General features: G+C 49.3%; 1 protein-coding gene across 1 annotated transcript in view; it reads left to right on the top strand.

Moving 5' to 3' along the window:
• Window positions 1-14,346, top strand: part of KSR2 (kinase suppressor of ras 2) — a gene marked incomplete at both ends in the record, with an annotated part of 270,212 nt that overhangs the window by 168,433 nt on the left and 87,433 nt on the right. The window contains one exon of the mRNA XM_084649295.1: window positions 11,276-11,444. Within this exon, the coding sequence (XP_084505421.1) occupies window positions 11,276-11,444 (169 nt within the window). The remainder of the gene's footprint in view (window positions 1-11,275; window positions 11,445-14,346) is intronic.

Here is a 14,346-nt window from a genome sequence, read left to right as displayed (position 1 = left end):
AAAGTTGCCAAGTGTGCAACCCTAGTGGGTCGGAGCATGTGAAGTTACACAAGAACTGTTCGGCTCTTCACAGTAGGGCAGTACTCCTTAGACAGAGTAGAATTTGGCCTATGCTATCATAGAATATCAGGGTTGGAAGGGACCCTCAGGAGGTCATCTAGTCCAACCCCCTGCTCAAAGCAGGACCAATCCCCAATTTATGCAATTCACTCCTGAGTGCATCCAAGCAAGCCTCCGCCTTGAATTCAAGGGGTTGCCAGGGGTGCAAGTGAGAGCAGAATTTGGCCCCAAATCTTTGGAATCTCACTCCTTATTGCTGTTACTTAATCGGCCACTCTCTTGACTGGACCCAACTGTCATGTGCTGGGCCCTTGTGGGAAGGAAAACTGGTCTTGTGGTGGAAGCCCAGGACTGTGGGAGTCGTGTGACCTGTGTTTCTAATCCTTGTTCTATCACTAACTCGCAGTGTGACCTCGGGCAAGTCACTTAACCTCTCTCTGCCTTGGTTTCCCCATCCACAACATAGGAATGCTACTGATTTCCTACCTCCATGGAGGGTTGTGAAGCTTAATTCATTTGGATAGAAGGCTCCATAAAATTCAACATGCTGTTACTGTTTGGCTCCTTTTTAGTTCCGGGGCAAGAATTTCTTGACCTATTTTCCACAGTAAAAGCAGTGACTCCCTCTGTCCTTCTCCCTTACGGTATATCGCTCAATCCTCCTTCCATCAAAGTCTGTGGGAATGTTGCAGGTGGCCGTTGTCTGCCTGGAAGCATCACAAGTTAGTAGATGTTAATCCTGATGGGAAATGTTGGTGTGCTTTGCTGACTGAGGGCCTGTTTACACGTGGAGCTATTGGGGAGGAGCTATTCCTGAATAACTCCATAGCTGAACACCCTCCTTCTGGAACAAGTGTCCACACGAAGTTGTTCTGGGACAGCTGGAACTTAGGCAAGTGGTGCATTGCCTTACCTGGGTATAAGGGAGCTGTCTAGAGAAATGAAGAACCTAGTGTATGGACTGTGCAGTCCTCATGGAGGAACCTTTGGAACAGCCAAGCATGAGATTTCCCCTCGCCATCAGAAATACCCAGGAAAAGCTCTGACTATTACAGAGCACCCAATAGCACCACTTCCCAGGTGTGATTCTTCTGGAAGGAATGCGTGCACGATTGCTCCAGCACCAGGAGAGTGTTTGGAAGGGCAAGGGCATGTGACTAGTTTTAGGACCCAGTGGGTAGGTGCAGAGCTATTCTGCTGATTCACCTTGGCATTAGACCAGATGAGTCTCTGCAGCTCCACAACAGGGGTAGAAAGGACTGAGCATCTCCACGAGAAGAGAGAGCCAGAGGGAGGGACAGGATATCTGGCTTTTATAAATGCTTAAGTTTGCAAGTGCAGCCCTGCCTTAGAGCTCCAGTAGTTTAGTTAAAATTGAAGGCAAATGCCAGGAAGTCTGTGTCTTCATGGGGTTGGGGGGGAGAGGGGGAGTGTGCCCTGGTTCTCATGGGTGACTTTAATTTTCCTGATATCTGCTGGGAGAGCAATACAGCGGTGCATGGACAATCCAGGAAGTTTTTGGAAAGCGTAGGGGACAATTTCCTGGTGCAAGTGCTAGAGGAGCCAACTGGGGGGGGAGCTTTTCTTGACCTGCTGCTCACAAACCGGGAAGAATTAGTAGGGGAAGCAAAAGTGGATGGGAATCTGGGAGGCAGTGACCATGAGTTGGTTGAGTTCAGGATCCTGACACAGGGAAGAAAGGTAAGCAGCAGGATACGGACCCTGGACTTCAGGAAAGCAGACTTCGACTCCTTCAGGGAACGGATGGGTAGGATCCCCTGGGGGACTAACATGAAGGGGAAAGGAGTCCAGGAGAGCTGGCTGTATTTCAAGGAATCCCTGTTGAGGTTACAGGGACAAACCATCCCGATGTGTCTGTAACCCTTCTGCCCGTCAGAGTCGGCAGCAACAAGGGCCGGGTTCAATATCTAGGGGTTCCATTCCAATAACACAATGCAAACCGGCTCGAGCCCCCACCCAGTGACCTGGGACAAATATATACCACCCCCGCTGGGCGCCTCCAAGAGGCAATACTTCCCCTCTCGCAAGCACATAGTCTGAGTGTAGCAAAAGTCTTTTAATAACAGAGAGAAACAATGTGGCATTATGTTGGGGAAACACCACCAACCGGATTCATAACACAACCCATGAGCAAAAACAACCCCACCCCAGGCAAATTGGGGCATGCCCTTTTCCCTTTGGTTCTTGAGTCCAGCAACCCCAAAAGTCCAATGCCCCAAAAGTCTCTGTCCCTGGTCAGGGCAGCCCCAGAGTTCAAAAGTTTATCGGCGGAGCTTTACCTCCCAACCTGGGTGGAAATGGGACGGGGGTAAGAGGCACCTTACGTGATCTGAAGCTGACCGCCCCATAGCTCCATAGCGGCGCTCCGCTCCGCTCCGCCAGCCGCCCCACAAAACTCCTTCGCGCAGCTGCACTCCGCTCCACCAGCCGCCCCACGAACTCCTTCGCTCAGCTGCGCTCCGCTCCGCCAGCCGCCCCACGAACTCCTTCGCTCAGCTGCGCTCCGCTCCGCCAGCCGCCCCACGAACTCCTTCGCTCAGCTGCGCTCCGCTCCACAATATATCTTCAGGCTCCCCCACTACTTAACACAACACTCAGTGATTTCAGCGCTTAGGTGAATTCAGCTTATAATAGGGGAGCCCCAGTGCTGGTGCACTGTCAGCCCAAAGTGAGCTCAGCAGCCTATAACTAGACTTCTAATGAAATCAAAATTAGCTCTGATATTCCACAGTGGAGAGAGGAGGAAGTGCAATCAGCATGTAAGGCCCTCACCAAGGGGCCCATGCCACCAAGTATTAATACTTGTCCCCAGCCTCTCTCCATTCACACAGTTTTGGAACCCATGACCCTTGCCTAGCGAGTGCTACTTAGATGATGGTGAATCCCTCCATCGTAACAAAAGGCCACGTACAGTTCCAAGCACAGTTCCCATAATCAGGGTAATAACAATTTATTCTTCCTGCCCCAATAACAGAGACACTGGGGATCCCACAGCAGCCAAAGTGACCATTTGGGCAGCTATGGTCTCATTCTAGGCGTGGTGGGTGTGCCTATGCAAATGAGATCGGCCCCTGAAGTTCTTTTCCACAACTTGCCACACCTCACCACCAGATGTCAGGGTGGAGCTCATCCTGACACTGCTTACATGTTGAAAGAATAGTAAATATGGCAGGCGACCAGCTTGGCTTAACGGTGAAATTCTAGCGGATCTTACACATAAAAAAGAAGCTTACAAGAAGTGGAAGGTTGGACATATGACCAGGGAAGAGTATTAAAATATTGCTCGGGCATGTAGGAATGAAATCAGGAGGGCCAAATAGCACCTGGAGCTGCAGCTAGCTAGAGATGTCAAGAGTAACAAGAAGGGTTTCTTCAGGTATGTTGGCAACAAGAAGAAAGCCAAGGAAAGTGTGGGCCCCTTAATGAATGAGGGAGGCAACCTAGTGACAGAGGATGTGGAAAAAGCTAATGTACTCAATGCTTTTTTTGCCTCTGTCTACACGAACAAGGTCAGCCCCCAGACTGCTGCACTGGGCATCACAACATGGGGAATAGATGGCCAGCCCTCTGTGGAGAAAGAGGTGGTTAGGGACTATTTAGAAAAGCTGGACGTGCACAAGTCCATGGGGCTGGACGAGTTGCATCCGAGAGTGCTAAAGGAACTGGCGGCTGTGATTGCAGAGCCATTGGCCATTATCTTTGAAAACTCGTGGCGAACGAGGGAAGTCCCGGATGACTGGAAAAAGGCTAATGTAGTGCCAATCTTTAAAAAAGGGAAGAAGGAGGATCCTGGGAACTACAGGCCAGTCAGCCTCACCTCAGTCCCCGGAAAAATCATGGAGCAGGTCCTCAAAGAATCAATCCTGAAGCACTTACATGAGAGGAAAGTGATCAGGAACAGTCAGCATGGATTCACCAAGGGAAGGTCATGCCTGACTAATCTAATCGCCTTCTATGATGAGATTACTGGTTCTGTGGATGAAGGGAAAGCAGTGGATGTATTGTTTCTTGACTTTAGCAAAGCTTTTGACACGGTCTCCCACAGTATTCTTGTCAGCAAATTAAAGAAGTATGGGCTGGATGAATGCACTATAAGGTGGGTAGAAAGTTGGCTAGATTGTTGGGCTCAACGGGTAGTGATCAATGGCTCCATGTCTAGTTGGCAGCCGGTGTCAAGTGGAGTGCCCCAGGGGTCGGTCCTGGGGCCGGTTTTGTTCAATATCTTCATAAATGATCTGGAGGATGGTGTGGATTGCACTCTCAGCAAATTTGCGGATGATACTAAACTGGGAGGAGTGGTAGATATGCTGGAGGGCAAGGATAGGATACAGAGGGACCTAGACAAATTGGAGGATTGGGCCAAAAAAAATCTGATGAGGTTCAATAAGGATAAGTGCAGGGTCCTGCACTTAGGACGGAAGAACCCAATACACAGCTACAGACTAGGGACCGAATGGCTAGGCAGCAGTTCTGCAGAAAAGGACCTAGGGGTGACAGTGGACGAGAAGCTGGATATGAGTCAGCAGTGTGCCCTTGTTGCCAAGAAGGCCAATGGCATTTTGGGATGTATAAGTAGGGGCATAGCGAGCAGATCGAGGGACGTGATCGTTCCCCTCTATTCGACATTGGTGAGGCCTCATCTGGAGTACTGTGTCCAGTTTTGGGCCCCACACTACAAGAAGGATGTGGATACATTGGAGAGAGTCCAGCGAAGGGCAACAAAAATGATTAGGGGTCTGGAACACATGACTTATGAGGAGAGGCTGAGGGAACTGGGATTGTTTAGTCTGCAGAAGAGAAGAATGAGGGGGGATTTTTTGATAGCTGCTTTCAACTGCCTGAGAGGTGGTTCCAGAGGCGATGGTTCTAGACTATTCTCAGTGGTGGAAGAGGACAGGACAAGGAGTAATGGTCTCAAGTTGCAGTGGGGGACGTTTAGGTTGGATATTAGGAAAAACTTTTTCACTAGGAGGGTGGTGAAACACTGGAATGTGTTGCCTAGGGAGGTGGTGGAATCTCCTTCCTTAGAAGTTTTTAAGGTCAGGCTTAACAAAGCCCTGGCTCGGATGATTTAATTGGGGATGGGTCCTGCTTTTGATCAGGGGGTTGGACTAGATGACCTCCTGAGGTCCCTTCCAACCCTGATATTCTATGATTCTATGATTCTTAACTGGAGTTAGCTAAGCTAACACGTTAGGTCCAGTTTTCTTTTTGTTAACTCAGTCAGATAACTCAAATGAAAACTGCAGACTCCCTTGTCTTCCCTAGGATTTACCTGGTTTTAGCGTACCCATTTAAAGTGTCTATCATGTCAGCACCTCAGGGCACATTGGAAATAACACAAACATGAAATAGAACAAAATCAAAAACAGACAATAACACTTTCACAGTAATTAGGTCAATTGCTTTTTGGGGGCAACTGCATCAAATTACCCGCCTGAGTGACAGTTCAGATTTTCATGGCAGTACTCAGCTGCAATATTCTGCTCTCCTTTTAGGTCGTCTCTTCCACTGACATGGGAGTAAGAGGTCTTTATTTTTCAGAAGAGCGCGATATTAAGATCAGTCAGCGTGAGATGAATTTTGCCTCGTATACCAGCTTGTGCCCACTGTTAAGAGCTGATGTAAAGAGCTGCACAATGGAAGCAATTTGTAATGTAAAACAAATGTGTAGTGTATTGGTCCTATAAAGCCCAGAAACTATGCTAGACATTCTTGAGCACCCTCTACTGCACCTTGAAGTCTTTAAACCATAATTTGAGGGCTTCAATAGCTCAGACATAGGTGAGAGGTTTATTGCAGGAGTGGGTGGGTGAGATTCTGTGGCCTGCATTGTGCAGGAGGTCAGACTAGATGATCATAATGGTCCCTTCTGACCTTAATATCTATGAATCTATGATAAGAACACACCTTTTTCTCCTAGCAGAGAAAAGGCAGTGACCTGGTGAGTGTGAGAACTCCAGACAAGCATGAAGCCACAGTCATAAACTTGCCTACCCCAGCCCTGATGGGCTGCACTTACCTACCAAAGAATATGTTGTATGCACTTGCTTCTACATCTTTCTCTCTCCTGTCAGTGCTCCCACCCCTTTCCTCTGCCCCCAGTGGATTCCTTCATCTTCTGGCTTCTCCTCCGTAGCTTTAAGAGTCAGCCTGTCCTCTTAAGGATGGGCTCTTGTAGGTTGTTCTGTGAGTGTCACAGCATGAGGCTGACCTGCGTGGAGGTGAGGAGCTGCTGCTTATGCTTCGTGGCGAATGTTACCTTATGACAGGCCTGCTGGAACACAGTGAGTCCTTGGGAGCATAGTGTGAAAGAAGCACCGGCGAGCCACCTGTTGAGTACAGCCAAGATACATACTGATCACAGCCTGCAAAGATCTCTGTAGGGCACCAAGGCTGCCTACCACACTTCATGCAGTAGTAATCTTGTGTACTTACAGATCACCCGGACAGGAATGAGTTAAATCCTACAACACTCCCATGTGGTATGTAAGTATCACCTCTTCCATTTTTCAGAGAGCAAAATGGATGTTGGGGCACAGGGGTTACGTTTACAAAGGCTGGTTCACGGGAGGCGCTTGGGTTCTGGGGTGTCTCATCCGAGATACTGTGGGCCTGACTTTCAGAAGAGCTGGGCACCTGCAACTCCCAGTGACTTCAGCTGGAGCTTGGGATGTGCAGCACTTTGCAAAACAGGCTTAAGGAGTCTGACGCTGCACATGTGAAGGTCAGGAACCCTTCTGCAAATGTGAGGCTAAGTGACTTGCCCAAGAGGAGTGCATGGCATCGCCAGGCGTGGAGACCAGGAGTCCTGAATCCCTGAGATCTTGCTCCCTTAGAACATGAAATGGACAAAGCATTGGGAAAGGATGAGCCAGTCTTGACCATGGATGTCTTACCTTTATTATAGCTCCCTCCTCACCACCGTGCATTTCCTGATAAGGCTGTCACTTCCCCATGAAGGGAAGAGGGAAAGTGAGCTCTCCCGGACTATTCAGCTGGGAGTTGAGCTTTGGTAAAGTGTCTTCCATCTGAGGATCTCAATCAGTAACAGAGCTTCCCAACAAGTGGCTTAACTGCCATTAGCCTCTAGGGACCTAGGGTCTAGAGATCCGTGACTTGCTCAAGACCATGGAATGAGTCAGAGTTGGACCTACAGCCCAGATTCCCTAATGCGCTGCGGTAACTAGTAGGCTACACTGCCTCTCTGGCTGTATAATCTGATTATTCACAATGATTTTATGCGGCTTTAAAGGAGAAGCTCCAAATCCTGCCTCTTTGATCTGAAGAATAAACTTTTTGAGGTCAGGGCCAGATCCTGCTCCCCTCTAGGTCAGTAGCAAAACTGCCACGAGTAGTCCTCACATTCTGCAGCTCTCCTGGCTGGTTTCTTAGGGGCCCTGCACCTTCCTGTTTGGGTTGCTTGGTGGCATTCCCTCTGGATGCCAATGAGGATCATTCCCCCGTCTGCCATGGAAACATGGTTACTTTGGAGTGTGTGCGTGGTGGGGAGAGAGGGGGGAGGTCTGGCAGACTTTTCCTCTTTGCAACAGCACCTTCCAGTTTGCTCAGTGGTCTGTTCAGCCATCTGCTGGGGCAAAACTTCGCAGATGGCTCTTTGGGTTTCCAGGCACGTCTGCTTCTCCAAAACACCAAGGGACTGATCTATATTTCAGCGAATCTGGTAGAAACTGTATAGAAACCTGTTTAGGGGGATGTAAACCAATGAATCATAAAGAGCTGCGCTAATTGAAGAAGCAGGCCCGGGCCCTATACAATAAGCAGGGATGCTACGACCACTTCTCTAATGAGGTCAGTAGTTACGCTGCAGAGCAGACACTGCAAACACAGAATGTATCGGGCTCTTTCTTTTAAGCGCTTTTCCCCTACTGTTGCTCTGTGTTTTGTATTTCTTAGGAAAGATACAGACTTTTTTACAGTCTCTGGTCCAAATTTTGCTCTATTACCCTGGTGTAAACCTGGAGTATGAAATCAAAGTTTCATTGGCCTCAAGTGTTACTTATGCCGGTGTAACTGAAAGCAGCATTTGGCTCACCACCTTTCCACCCTCCCTGTCAGAGCTGCTGTATATGAACGCCAGTAAGCTGGGGCTGAGATTAGCTGGAACATATAGTATCTAACACTGCACCTGCTGGGCTTTCAGTGTGTTTGCCATCAGGGGAAAGGCAGTGTTTGTCAATGGTATTTTCTTGAACGGCTTAAAAATAAAATGGAATCTGTGCTTTTGAAATAGCTTGTGTCCTACCAGTTCTGCTTGTAACTTTCCAGAGGCAGCAAATCTAACCTGCATTTCTGTGCGCTCCAGGTTGTCTAAAACTTTAGTAAAAAATATTAAAAAATAAAACCTACAGAAGCACAACAGCTTGATCATGTTCCTGCAGGGTCCATGGAAGCCGATAAGGTCAGACCTAACCATGCATCTGGCTGGTTCTTTCTCCTGCTCTGTGACAGTGCTCAGATTTATTCTGGATTAAATTTGCCAGAGCCTGTTGAGTCCATCTCTGTCTAACGGGGAACGTAGGAACCCCAACAAGTGATGGGTAGGCAGCATATGGCTTTTCATTCATTCTGAATGGCAAATTTCAAAATCGGGCTGGCTGGCTGTGCCCATACCTAGAAGTTTAAAAGCCAGATTTTCAGAGATGCTGAGCACCTTTGCAAATCGGCCAATAGGGGGTCTTCAGCTCGTCTAGACCCCCTCGTTCCTCCACCACTCTGCTGTTCCAGGGACTGTTGGATGGATACTGGATGATTCTCTCTGGGATGCAGCCTCTAAACCTGTGGCTCTTGGAAAATTTCAAATGGTAAAATTACCTGATTTGTTTGTTTAGGGTGCAAATGATTTCTGTGGGTCCCCAAGAGACCGCAAACCCATGTGGGGGCTTACAAGTAAAAACAGCTACAGAGTCCTTTCAGTGAATCATGTAATTTTGGGCCTATCATACTTTATCTTAACAGAGGTCATCATGGGAAGCAGGGTGGGCAGAGGGTGAGGCGTTGAACTGGGGCTCAGGTGACTGGGATTCTCTTCCTGGCTCTGCTGCTAGCCTGCTAGGTGACCTGGTGCAAACTACTTCACCGCTTTTTGTGCCTCAGTTTCCCCATCTGTAAAATGGGTCTAATGATGCCCATCATGTAAAGCACTTTCAGAGCTATGGATGAATCGTTATATATGTATTTTACTTTGCCTCTGCCACTCATAAAATCACATCAGCCATAGCCAGTGTGTAAAATTAAAGAGAATATTTCCTATTAGGCCAACCAATAGCTTCTATTTTGACACCTACTTCTATTAAAAAATAGTCCCCCAATCTCCTATTGTCTTCAGCCCAGCCTCCTGCACCAGGTAACGGTGGTAATGCTTCTTTTCAGTGTGAATGTGGTTGTAAGCCCTGTGGGGTAGGGATCGCCTCTTTTATGTCTGTAAAGCTCCTTAGCACCAATGGTGCTATATAAATAAGAGCACAAATCTCCATTTCTACTTGCTCCCAGAGCTGACTTGGAAAAAACCAAACTGCTTTGCCAGCATCATCTCTCATGACGAGGTGCTGTAAGTAAAACATAGCACTGTGTTCCCTGAAATATCACGTTCATGTAGGCTTGTTTGAGCCCCTTTTGGTGACCTGCTTGTGACTCTGGCCAAGATTTTCAGAGTGACCAATGATTTTGAGTTCAGCTTGAGACAGCTTCGAGGGGCCTGATGTTCAGAGAGCGGGTGCTCCACATTTTCCGAAAATCGGGCACTTTTAAGATGCCTGGAGTTGGACAACAAAATCACTAGCAGTTCCGAGAATCTTGGCCTCTACTTTTCCTTTGCGCAGGTCAGGAGGAATGTGGGCATGGCCGGTGTAGCGAGTCTAATATTTCAAGGCAGGTCATACCATGTTCCCAGTTGCATAGATGTCAATATTATGGAATGTCTGGTGTCTTTCCTGTTACTAACTGTTACTGTTGGTTTGGAGGTGGGGGTGGGGGAAGACCTTAATTCCTTATTTTAGATCATGCTGACTTCAAACCTGTCCTGCTGGTTGCGAATTTTAATGCAGTCTGGTTTTAAATAATTTTAAACCAGATTTGTCCACTGTCGGATGGCGAGTTGGAGATCACATTTATGCTGTCTTTCCAGACTGTTTCCAGGCAGATTCTCCTCCACTCAGCACACCAGCGTGCCATTGATTGCAGTCAGCCATTCCTTCCTCCTGGTTGGCCTGTGCCATTGGGAGCAAGCAGTGCTCTATAGAGGGCACTGTCTGTGTCGAGACAGGGAGCATGGCTGGCTGAGGCGCACTCTCTCCTGCGGAGCCAAGTTAAGAATGAGCCGCGTGTAATAAAACACCTTTGCTTGGCTCTCCCTGAAGTTGTGTCTCTTGCCTCCCAAGGAAATCCATCAGGAGTGAGATTAACTGGCATAAGTGGGCAATGAGGAGAATGGGATGGAGTTTTGTCTTGGGAACCCTGACCAGTGCTTGCAAACTTAGGCGCCTACATCACCGACCCAGCGGTTTCATTTCCAGGCACGCCGAGTGTCCATAATGGCGGCTGAAGACAGTAGATGCTGCCTGGGGCCCAGCACCCCTGAACATCCAGCCAATATGTTGGTGCCTGACTTCCCACCATGGCCTTCCCAAGTGACTAGTGATTTTGGAGGTGTTCCTCTTTGGGTGCCCAGCTTTACCACGGCCCTGACTCCCAGAGGGTGATGCCTCAGCAACATCACTAGCCATTTTGGAAAACGCTGGCTCTGCGTCTGAAGGCACTGGAAGCTGCCGGTCCTCAGCACCTCTGAGAATCAGTCCCCTCCGTCTGAAACGTTGGCCTGGACAGAATGATAAAAGTGGTGAAACAGGGCCTCCCTGTCGGGGCTCCCTGCTGTGCTGCAAAGAGGAGCGCCCAGCTGTTGGGGTGAGCACAGCGCTCGTGCCTCGCTCTATAAAGCAGAGCATCCGCTGGGACTTGGGGCCGGATGGAGTGGCAAAGCCGGTACAGGACAGACTGGGTGGCAGTGTTTTTGCTGCAGCCCCATGCTGCTCCTGCTCCGAAAGCCCCAACCAAACGGCGACTTGGAAACTGCTCTGGTGACGGCGCGTGGTGAAGTCGGTCTGTCTGCACCGCTCTCATAGGCCTGTGTTTGTTTTTCCTTCTTCCTCTTCCCCTGCCCTCCTTGTTCCTGCAGGACCATATTCCGGTGCCCTATCAGCCAGATTCCAGCAGCAACCCCTCCTCAACGACATCCTCCACCCCCTCCTCGCCGGCCCCACCGTTACCGCCCAGCGCGACGCCGCCATCTCCCCTCCACCCCTCCCCGCAGTGCACGCGGCAGCAGAAGCAGTTCAACTTGCCAGGTACCTCGCTGCGTGCAGGCTGCCCCTCCCCCTCCCCCCCCCAGGCGGCACCGTCAGGGGCTTGGAATAAATCGCTCTGTAACAAAGGCAGTTCTCAATCAGTCACACGGAACGTGCTGAGTCCCTCGTCCATGGCGGAGTCCATTCCCAAGGTTTGGCAGGGATCTTGCCTGAATACATCCTCAGGGCAGGGAGCCAAGCTTTTGCCCTATTACCATTGTGGAATGCTGGGTCCACTTCTGGGGTGCAAACAGGATGTTGAAAAACTTGTAAAGGGTTCAGAAAAGAGCTTCAGGACTGATTCAAGGTCTGGAAAATTTGCCTGATAGGGAGTGATTGACAAAGCTCCATCTGTTTGTCCAAGAGAAGGTTAAAGAGGTGACTTGATCCCCATCTACAAGGGGAAGAGATGTCCGAGAGCAGAGGGCTCTGTAATCTAGCAAAAAACATAACTAGATCCAATGGCTGGAAGTGGAAGCTAGACAAATCCAGGCTAGAAATAAGGGGATCGTGGGGGGAATTTACAGTGAGAGTAATTCACCACTGGAACAACTGATCAAGGGACATGAGGGCTTCTCCATTACTTCCAGTTTTTAAATCCAGTCTGGGTGTCTTTCTAGAAAAGATGCTCTAGCTCAGCTGGAAGTCATGGGCTTTGAGGCAGGAGTGACTGGGAGAGGTCCTCTGGCCTGTGTAACGTAGGAGGTCAGACTAGATAATCTCAGCAGTGCTTTCTGGCCTTAAAACCTGACTCATCTTGTCCAAGTGCAATGCCCGCTCCTGGGTTTCTTTGAAATTCGCTGGCTCTGCAGTCGGTGGCTTTGCATGCACTCCGCTCTGGTGAACGGCTCCCGAGGGAAGGGTGACACCCTCAGCTGAACGCCATGATTTGCAGAGCGTGGTCAGAGGGAAGACTGGCTTTCTCAACCAGCCTCTCCTCTGCCCCATAGAAGGATGGGGGTTGAACGGGGGTGGGGATTAGCGGTATCCTCCCCAAACCAGCTTCCCCCATTTGATATGCCAATGGGATGACACGGCTGATCTTTAATAACACGATGGCTCCTTCCCTTTCTTTTGCACGTGAGCAGTGTTGACACGTCCGTTGCCATCATTAGAGTCCAGAGCTAGTAGCGTGTTAAAATGGACAGGGACAGTTCCCCCTTTCTGAGCTATTGCTCTAGGCTGTATTGGTTCCATTCCATTCATGTTCTGAAGCTCGACTTCACAGCCATAAGGGTGAGGTATGTCCTAAATGAAGGTCTGGGTTCTGGTGCACAAGCTGGCTGCCTCCTGAAAAGGGCAAATCACTGAATCCCCACTGACTGGCCCATTTCAACCTTCGAGAGAAGCACCACCTCTAGGAGCAGGAATTCACTCCCGGCCCATTCATTCTCTTGGCGGGCAGTCCACTCTTCATGGCCCTGGCAGTATTCGCCCATTCTGGTGATGCTGCCAATTAGTGCCCGTTTGTTCCTGGTAGTTCCTGTGTCATAGAAAACCATTAACCAGGATCAACACCCATTTTCTTGTTGAAGGCCTCTAAACAGCCACCCGCCGGTCACCACTTTCACCTACTGTCAGCCAGGGCTTGAATTAGACCAGTGGTCCAGCATCGTGGCCAATGGCTTCTGAGCCACACTGGTGATTTTATTTTGTGGCATGGGTTCTCAGCTTGAGGGTCACCATCAGGCCATGAAGAGTCATACCTGTCCTCATTACCTTTATGGGGGCAAGGTAACATGGAGTCCCAGGAGGGAAACAATTGGGTACAGTTGTCCTAAAGAAACCAGATCTTACACCTTTCTGCTTGGCTACGTTTGATCCTGTCCCTCATCTCCTTGAATCGCCTGGAAAGGCTGAGAGATGGGGTGAGGGGGATTGAGATGAGAATGAGTAATGCTCACCAGAGAGGTACCAGACTTTGCCAAATGGGGGAGCTTGCCAGCATCAACTGAGGTCTGCCGTCCCTAAGCTTTCGAGCTGCCTCCTTTGCAGACAATCTGTAGCCTTGCTGGAAATTCACATGAAATTGTCGTTCCATTAGAAAGTCAGAATGGACAATTGAGGGCAACAATGAAGCTATGGGAAGTGCTGCAAGGAAGCACTTGAAGCATTGAAGGCCTTGTTGAGAGTTGCTTGGGAAGGAACAGCTAGTGCTTAGGACAATGTGCGGTATTGGGTGGCGTTTTTTTTTTTTTTTGTATCTAGTAACTGCACAGTGCACTCTCTGTAAGATATTTCCCTGATCTAAAACAGGTAAGTCAATGCTTCTGAGCTACATACAGGCCCATTAGCAGCTCCTCTTTCGCCCCAAGTCATTGGGAAGTTTGTTCAACATTTAAAAAAAAAAATGCACATGTGGGACGTTTAATGAGTAGGTGAACGAAGTCTCCTAACTCTCCTGTGTGATAGATGCAGTACGTCCCGCTTATCCCTATTGCACAAATGGGGAAACTCGGGCAGGGATGCTGAGCAACCAGCTGGGGTCACATCACAAACCACTGGCAGAGCTGGGATTTCGCTCTAGCCCCAGCTCAATCTTGACCACACAGCCTCCTGAAAGCAACCAACCAAAGCCACTGGCCAAGGCCAGGTACAAGACGCGTAAACAGCGACTTCTGGTTGAGGAAATCCAGAGCAGTGCAGAGGCTCTGGTTCACATCTTGGCTGAACGATAATAGGCAGAACATACACAACGAGTCCTATCTCTAGACGCTGCTTAATGACTTAAGTCCACGCTGTGGGATCCAGCACCAGGCAGGGGCTGTGCAAGGTTTCTTCATGGAGTGGCACCGTGCATCACAGTACAGGTTTGCCACAGTCCTGGCTGTGCCATTCCTTGGCCTCCCATGAGCAGAGGCAGCTGTTTGGGCTGACCTGGCCTGTGGCTTTATGCTTTGGA

This window comes from Lepidochelys olivacea, assembly GCF_965140295.1.
Source record: "Lepidochelys olivacea isolate rLepOli2 genome assembly, chromosome: 15".
NCBI classification, from domain to species: domain Eukaryota; kingdom Metazoa; phylum Chordata; order Testudines; family Cheloniidae; genus Lepidochelys; species Lepidochelys olivacea.
This window is presented reverse-complemented; position numbering and strand designations above follow the sequence as displayed.